The sequence below is a fragment of the Grampus griseus genome (genome assembly GCF_964374135.1).
Source record: "Grampus griseus genome assembly, chromosome: 1".
Lineage (NCBI taxonomy): Eukaryota > Metazoa > Chordata > Mammalia > Artiodactyla > Delphinidae > Grampus > Grampus griseus.
In genome coordinates, this window is record NC_139017.1 from 56,984,332 (window position 1) to 56,993,276 (window position 8,945).

The window sequence follows — 8,945 nt, forward strand, 5'->3', positions numbered from 1 at the left end:
TTTCCCTAGCCAAGCTGAAGCATTAGTAACACAAACAAAGAAAAAAACAAATTAAAAAATGCTTGGGCACTGTGTTCACTGATTAGAGATAGAGACCAAATGCCAGGAGGACAGGATCAAATTTGAGCCTGACCTTACAGTATAACTAATTATATCAGCGGGAACGGAATTTGATGCAAGGTGTGTGGAACCAAACATTGATGCCCACCTCTGCCCTAGGATGCCACTGTCGGTGATACAGGAGTCGTCCCAGGTGCTAGGAAATTAACAGCCTCAGAATCTTACGACATGCTTTTTGAACAACAGGGTCAGTAGAGCTGGTTTTTTCAGACTTTCTCATGGAAATATGAGGAAGCAGTGTTTTATCTTTGCATCAGCCACTGAATAGTTAGTTGTGTAACTCTGGCTGTTTGCTTTTCTGAACTTTCACATCTGTAAAATGGCATTGTATATTCTTGCCCTGGAATCAGCCCTTAACAAATGCTCAACAAGTGATTGTTACACAAGTGAATAAATGAAAAAAGAAACGAAGGAAGCCAGTAAAGGAAGGGGACGTCTCTAAAAGACGGACACGAGAAAAGATGGGAAAGGGAACAGCAGTGTTAGTGCAGTGGTTCATTGTTCGCCATGATGATCCCTAAGTCCTGCTCAGAGGCTCTGTATCCTTTTCACGTGTCCTGTCTCACGAGTCCTCCCAGCACCTCTGAGGTAGACACTTCCTTCCCGCTTCTAACCTGTTGGACAACAAGCTGACTGAGGCTCAGGAATAGAAATGATGGACTCGCCAACCCCCTGCCAGGACTCCCACCCATTGCTGTCTTTGTTCAGTGCCTCCTGGGCCAGCAGACAGGGAGCTGGCGGTGAGCTCCCACTCGGAGCTCTCGGCATTGTTGTGGGCAAGCTGCTCTCTCCTCTTCCCCATCTCTTCCCAGAGAAAAGTGTCAAGAATGCTCAAGTATCAGGAGGTTTACCTCATCAGATTCAAGATAAAGTGCTCGACTTCAAGGCACGTGGTGTGAAGCATGGTGGAAAGGCGGGGGGATTGGATTTTGTGTTGGGCGTCTGCTTTTGAATGAACACGAAGGAAAGGAGGCGGAGAGGAAGATGCCACTCCAGCCTTGGGGAGTTCCAGACTCATTTGTGAAGTCAGCTAGGATGGTGTCTAGCGTGGCCCTCAAGGCCAGGAGGAATTAGCATACGTAGGTGTGTTTAGCTTTTAGGTACTTTTTAGGTTTACTTCATAGAAAAGAATCCAAGGTACTCTGACTGGAACTGCCTCCCTTCCTCAGACAGAGGAAGTTTTGAAAAGAAAGCAGCCTGTACTCTCATGAAACAGTCCCACCTCCGTTTCCACGTTGTCCCTTCTCACTCACTTTTCAGCCCCGTCCGGTTTGCCTTCTGCTCTTGTCGCTCACTAGCACAGCCTTTGCTCAAGTCACTGGCGATTCCGTGTCACCAGATTCTGTGGACAGTTTGGACCTCATGCTCCCTGACTTCTCACCAGCACTTGATACTCTTGGGCGCACCTTTCTCCAGTGGCCTTTCTGATTCCGCATTTTCCCAGTTGTCCTTCACGTCGCTAGTTGCTCCCCTTTCGCCTTAATGAACTTCTCCTGCTGTGTGTGGCTCTTATATCTCGGGGACTGCAAGACTTCCTTCTAGGCCACTTTCTCTTTTCAGTTCCTGTTTTCTTCCCAGGTGGTCTCATCCTTCCAGTGGCTTCATCTTCCTCTCTACCTCCTGGTGGCTTTCCATGTTAGTTAGGATAGAATGGGCTATGCTGCAGTAGCAAACCAACCCCAAATTTCAATGATTTAACCCATAAAAGGTTTTTGCTCGCATGTGCAAAGTCACTTCTCAGTGGTGACTCAGGAATTCAGGCTGATCGCAGCTTGTGGCCCCGCCCTGTCATCATGTGGCCTTCACCGTGGCACTGTGGCCCAGGGCAATGGAAGAGAGAGTGTGGAGACCCCCAGCCCATAAGCTATGCTCCTGTTCACAGTCCTGTGGTTGGAACAAGTCATATGGTTCCAGCTTAGCTGCAAGAAAGGCTGAAAAAGAAAGTCTCCCTGTGTTCAGGGGGTGAGGAGAGTGAAAGGGGACTTGCTGAGCACCCAGCACTGTCTCAGATACACAGGTACACCTTCTAAGTCCAGCCTGGCTCTCTCCTGAGAACTCTAGCCCTTACATTCAGTGGTTCCTGTGGCATCTTTGTTCACCAGGATACCTCAGAAGTCACTCACACTTACCAGGTCCCCAGATGAGCTCTGCGGCACTCGCGGAAACTGTCCTCTCTCACAGCCCCTTTCCCAGCGATCAGCTGAGTGAATTGCCCTCAGCGCTGCAAGCCCAAACCATGAGAGGCAGTCTTGACATCCTCCTTTCTCTCAGCTCCACTTCCAGTCCATCGCCACGTCTGTCAGTTTTCCCTTCCGTCCCCTCTGCCCATCCTCAGGGCAGCCCCACTCCACTGTGCTGCCCTCTGTCACTCAGCCACGTCTGTTCAGGTATGTCAGAGGGAAACATCCATCTCCCTCTTCAGGTCTTCCAGAGGCGGAACACTGGGCAGCTGGATTTCTTCAAGCGCTGGCGGACCTACGTGGAAGGCTTTGGGGACCCCATGAGGGAGTTCTGGCTTGGTATGACCTTTGAGCATGCATAAAGGCTGAGGTGCAAATGGGAGACTTCCCTCTGAAAAGCTGGTCAGGCAGCTTGTGGAAGCTCACCACGTTCAGGAAGAGCTCTGAGCGACAGGGACTCTCTGAGGAACCTGCCGACCAGGGCGTTGGTGTGGCCGTGTCACTGGGAAGGTTCTCATGTGCTCTGGGCGTGTGAGAGGGTGGGACTGTCACAGGTGGGTGGGCTTTATGCTGCATCTAAGGCCCGCACAACCTGCCTGCAGCCTGAACTTTTCAGAAACCACAAGAGGAGAAAAATAGTTGATTGATCGGGACTCTGGGCTCTCACTGGGAGGTCATACGAGTCCCTGACATTCTGCTAGTAATGCCAGTCGTTATGGCATTGTTTTTTCCCTTTTACGTCTGCTCTATTCTGGAGCAGACGTTCATAGAGAATGAAATAGCCAAAAGCATCAATTGGGAAATGAAGAGTTAAAAAATCATAATCTGGATACTCAGCGTCTGATAGAGAAGATGATGTTTGTGGTTTGCTTGGCACAAAAGTCCCTTCGGTGACCTTAGAGTCAGTAGGTGATCTCCTCTCCCGCTTGAGACCAAGGATGATAAATAGAACAGCTTCTGCTTGAGAGAGAAGGAGTCAGTGGGGGCAGATTCATCCCACAATTAACCCCTCCGCTCCGTCCCAGAGGATGTGGTTTCCACACTCAGAAGCATGACTGTGCCAAAGACATAATGGGATGAGACAATAAGCCCCCCAGAAGAGATGGTGTAGGGAAGGCCCCCATTAGCAGAGGAGGTGAAGGCTAAGGCAGCTTTGCGGGGTGAAAGTCTCCGATGCCACTGGTGGGTGCTCACACACCGGTTGATTGGTTACCGGAATTCCATTCCTGATTCTTAGGACTTGACAAGCTACACAACCTCACCACAGGCACGCCCACCCACTATGAGGTGAGAGTGGACTTGCAGACTGCCAACGAATCTGCCTATGCCATATATGACTCCTTCCGAGTAGCCTCCAGCAAGGAGCGGTACAGGCTGACAGTTGGGAAATACAGAGGCACAGCAGGTAAGACAAAACGTGTCCTTCCCGCTGGGGTCTCCTGCTCTGTGTGTCTGAGGGTTGGTCGGCCACCTGCCATGGGTCCCGGGGGGATAGACTATTGTTCTGTGAAGGTGAATTGTCCTCACTGACAAGTGAGGCCCCACTCCCTGCAGGAGATTAAACAGAATTATTGAAGCAGTCTTTGACTGTCATAAAATTGGAACTTCTGTACATTACACACTGATCCCCCCCCAGTAAAATCCCTCCTCTTATACTCCCCCAATTCGGGCTGTTGTACATTAGCTGATGAACCCACATTCTGAGAGATTTCGTGGTGTCTGCCCACCACTCATTCGGCTTCAGCAGTGTGACTGCCATTCTTGCATAGCAGTGTGTGTGTGTGTGTATTATTTAAATATATACATATATATATATATATATATTTTTCTGAATGAATGAATGAGGTTGCAGGACAAAAGTTCTCAATCTTTAGCTGGCATCAGAAGGGCTTGCTGTCATCTGAAGGGCTTGTTAAAGCACAGACTGCAGGGTATGACCGTGGAGTTTCTGGTTTTGTGTGTCTGGGGTGGACCTGGGACCATGCATTTCTAAAAAGTTCCAGGTGCTGCAGCTGCTGCCCGTTCAGGGTCCACTTTGAGAACCATTGCTGTAGATGGTCAGAGACAGCCCGTCCTTGTTAGGCATAATCAAAGCCTGCTGTTGAAATAAGGAAGCTTCCTGTGGAACGGTGTCTCAGAAGGAACTCTGGGCTTGGAATCTCAGGTCGGAGATTTGAGTCCTGGCTCTGCTGCTTGTGGACTGTGGGACTGTGACAAATTCCTAGAGTCTAACCTCTGTGAGTTTGTTTTCTTATGGGATTAAGAGCTGCCTGACCCACCCCTCAGGCTTGTTGTGGGCATCAAATGAGAATGTATATGTGAAGGTGATGGGTAACTCAGAGATCAGATTAAATGGAAGTATTGTTATTGTAGGAGCAGAACTTGATTAAGCTTGGGATTGATATGAGCCCTTATTGCATTTTATGAGCTGAATTAAAAAGTAAACTTATAAAAGGATGACAAATGTGATGGGGAAATAGTAGAATACAAGTAAAATAATTAAGGCAGATTTCTAGATAGGATTAACGAAGCACTTAATTGTACCTATGTGCCCAGAAGGGCTCTAGAAGTTCAGGTGTGTGTGTGGGAGGATTAATAAGGAGAATCTTCCTCAGGAGTGGGGTTGAGCTGGGCTTTGAGGAATGGTGAGGCTTTGGAATGATGAAGGGCAGAGAGAAACAGGCGAGCAGAGGCATGGAAGATGGATGCGTCCACTTCACACTTGGAGGGCGCCTGTGCAGATAGTGGGCTGTGAGATTGTGCAAAGGGTACAGCCAAGTTACAGGCCTGAAAAGCCAGGAGGAGGAATTCACTCCGTGTGGGAGGAAGTAGGCCTGAGATGATGAAAATGGACGCTTAAGCTTCGGAAGAGCTAGGAAAGCTGTTGTGTTAACACAGGCCTGGAGAGAGATGAGAACAGCCCAGGGTGGCAGCCGTGGGTGCAGGGGTGTATAGGAGTGATCTGCAGAAGGAAGGGCTTGATAATGGGGTACACAGGATTGTCAGATGTGGCTCGGGGGGACCCAGTCTGGGTGACTGGGAGGATGCTCAAGCAGAGACAGGAGCACAGAAAGGGAGTTAGTTGTGTGAGGGTGGTCGGTACTATGGGGAGCGTCGAGGAGTTTGGTTTTGGGTGTTTGGATATTTTACTGTGAAGCCTCTAAGTGAAAATGCTTTTAAAGCTATTGGAGAAACAGGCCTGAAGTTTGGGTGACAAGCCCGGAAAGAGAATCTATTCATCCGTATCGTGTTCTCATCTTGGCGATTTTGAGAAAAAAGTGGCTCCTTGTGGCCTAACTGACTGGATCCCTAGCGTTTTCATGCTTGGAGGTTTTCCTGCCCCCAGTCCTCTTTCAGGCCAGAGTTTGATCACGCCCTCAGGGGTGAACTTGGGCTCTCCCCTCTCATGTCTTCTCTCCTGCAGGGGACGCTCTTACTTACCACAATGGATGGAAGTTTACAACCTTTGACAGAGACAATGATATCGCCCTCAGCAACTGTGCCCTGACGCATCATGGCGGCTGGTGGTACAAGAACTGCCACTTGGCCAACCCTAATGGCAGATACGGGGAGACCAAGCATAGTGAGGTAGGTGACAGCTGAACATCTTTTTTGTCCCAGGCTTTTCCCATATTGTGTTCCTAGAGTGACACCCTCCAGACTGGTTTGTCTGACCCTCTCCTTCTGATGCCCAGCAGTCAGGGCAGTAAGACTTCTTCTTCAGGTTCCATGGCCTTGAGGTCAAGGCCCTCCCTGCCCATCTGCTGCAACCCCTCCCCACTCTACATTCCCACCAATGCTGCACCCTTACTCAGTGCAGGGAGGTACTCAGGCTGCCCACCGCTTAATAGAGATGATATGAGTCCCACACCGTCTCACTTTACGAGTTCACACATGGACACTGTCTTGGTCAGCTCAAGCTGCTGTAAAAAAATAATATAGCCGGCATGGCTTAGACAGCAGGCATTTATTTCTCATGGCTCTGGAGGCTGGGAAGTCCAAGATCCAGTTCCCAGCAGATTCAGTTCCTGATGAGAGCTCTTTCTGGCTTGTGGATGGCCACCTTTTCACAGCATCCTCACATAGTGTGGAGAGAGAGAGAGAGAGCTCTGGCCTGTCCTTCTCTTCTTGTAAGGGCACTGATCCCACCATGGTTGACCTACCCTCATGACGTCATCTAACCCTAATTACCTCCCAAAGGCGCCATCTCCGAATACCGTCATGTTGTGGGGTCGGGGCTTCAACATATGCAATTTGGCAGGGGAAGGGCACAAACATTTTATCCGTAACAGACACTTCAGAATTCTTTCTAGTTGTTCATCCAGTTAAACCAGAGCTATTTTTCTCAGTCCTTTGATCACGGGGAAAACAAAGTTTTCTGTCTTATGTCAGACCCACCCTTGGATCCATTTCATCCAGAGCCACCCAAAGTCTGCCCAGAGCGTTGTGCTAAACTGGTTTCTCCAGTTCAGGAGTGTGCACACAGGGCCAGGAGTTGGCGAGGGCTCCTCCCCCGCTCCCTTGCTCTGCAACTTTCCAATCAGTGATTTCTTGAATCCTCTTGCCCCCTGAACATCGTAGTGATTCCTCGCCAGCTTCCAGGCATCTCCTGCCTGCTCCCTCACAGCTTCTTAAAAATTGCATCTTTGTTCCTACCCATGATGAATCCATCCCCTCCATGAACTCTCCCCTTCCTGGGTTTCTCATTTCCCATCCTAGATCTTGATCCTAGCCTTCAGGAAGCCACCTCTCCCCAGAACTCATACATAGTGTACCAATATGACTGTAAATATTAGTACATCTGAAGTCCAGGTACATTTTGATTCCTTTGGTCCTAACCAGGCAGCAGGGACTCCCAATCCTTATGTGATTTTTCAAAGGGAAGAAGAAATTTGTCCCCAGGGGAGCCATGGAGGGTGTGCCCATGAATCATGGTGGCAGCATGTGGGCTGACTCAGGGAAGCCTGTGACCAGAGATCAAATATTTGAAATGAGCAGCCAGCATGCCCTAAACCATCCCCATATTTGCTAATAAAAGACATTCATCTGGTTAATGTGCTTTTCACAGTCTGCAAGGCATTTAGCTTCTTGTTTATTATTTACCTCACAAATTAAAATACATAAAATTGGTCACTTGGGTTCTTTATTGGCCAGATTGCAAGGTTATTAAGTGAATTAAATATTATTGTGCTCACCCATCAAAAGTCGTAAAATGAGATTTAGTTTTCAGCAGACTATTTATTACCCCAGAGCTAATATCTAAACAGTCTAAATTGAAAATGATTTTCCACAATTGGCCAATTAATATGTTTACTGTTGCCTTTAATTTTTTGTAAAGGAAAAGTGAGGCAAAGATAATTCGATCATTGCTGGCCAGGTTGACCCCGCGTTACCTTTGCTGCTGCTCTGGCCTCACTCGCCTCCTGGGCTCACACCCCCCATCCTCCAACCACAGGGGACTTCCAAATTGTCAGCCTGTCTAACCTCAGCTGCCCAGCAGAGGGAGCACGCTTCTAGATTCCTGTCTCACTGCCTTTAAATACCCTAGTCTCTCCTCTAAGCAGAGAGGGAGTAGTTTCCCTGGCAAAGAAACATTCTTTGGTACCATAATCCACCCCACCCTCTCCCAGGTGCCTCTTTTTGATGCTGGCTTATTTATTTATTTATTTATTTTTTGCGGTACGCAGGCTTCTCACTGTTGTGGCCCTCTCCCGTTGCGGAGCACACGCTCCGGACGCGCAGGCTCAGCGGTCATGGCTCGCGGGGATCCACCCGGACCGGGGCACGAACCCACGTCCCTTGCATCGGCAGGTGGACTCCCAACCACTGCGCCACCAGGGAAGCCCTATTTATTTGTTTTATTTATTTATTTATTTTATTTACTTATTTATTTAATGTAGGGGGTGAACTGGGAGCCATGGAAAGGACATGAATTCTCCATTCCTTTTGTGGAGTTGAAGATCCGCCCTCATGGCTACAGCGGGGAGCATGTCCTGGGCAGAAAGAAGCAAACACTGGGAGAAAATTCGAGAACATTCTGACGGCCCATTCATGCACTTATTGCACAAGAGGAGACCAGCCCGGGGTTGGGGCCTGTGTAAGCATGGGGTGGGGTGGGTACTAATGACTGGCTAATGGAAGTCTGAGGGGTGCTCATAGCCCTTGGCTTCTGAGATGGCTCGATAACCTGCAGGACAAAGCATGTCACCAAGCTTCCAACCATACAGCTCACTTGCTTGTCACCTGCATTTTGCCCATCTGTATTGTGGGCCTGAAAATCAACACAAAAATAGCTGCACAATGTGTATGGGCGAGACAGCACTGGAACTGCAAGGTTGTCTGCTCTATCTTCAGTAACAAACATACGGGATTAGGGCAAAAAAAAAGGGGTGGGGGATAAAGAACCACCTAGTACTTCTTCAATTGGAAATCTCTGGCAATTGGTATATATATATTCAGGGCTCTGCTAATACAAATCTTCTGTCTAAAAAGAAACACCAAAGGGGGGTTTGACGACAAGGGGCTGAGGTAGCCTGAAACTTACCTTCCATTACCACTGGAAAATTGGTAAAATCTTTTTTGAGGAAAAAGACATAAATCTTCCCCTTTTAAAAATAATTGCTGATGTTATGAGGAAGAATAAAG

The 8,945-nt window shown here is 48.5% G+C and overlaps 1 protein-coding gene across 1 annotated transcript in view; it reads left to right on the forward strand.

The window, feature by feature from the left end:
- Positions 1–8,430, forward strand: part of TNN (tenascin N) — a gene marked incomplete at its 5' end in the record, with an annotated part of 52,289 nt that extends 43,859 nt beyond the window's left edge. The window contains 4 exons of the mRNA XM_082657082.1: positions 2,543–2,639; positions 3,538–3,705; positions 5,725–5,888; positions 8,201–8,430. Of these exons, the coding sequence (XP_082513208.1) occupies positions 2,543–2,639; positions 3,538–3,705; positions 5,725–5,888; positions 8,201–8,341 (570 nt within the window). The 3' untranslated portion in view covers positions 8,342–8,430. The remainder of the gene's footprint in view (positions 1–2,542; positions 2,640–3,537; positions 3,706–5,724; positions 5,889–8,200) is intronic.
- Positions 8,431–8,945: the final 515 nt, after the last annotated feature.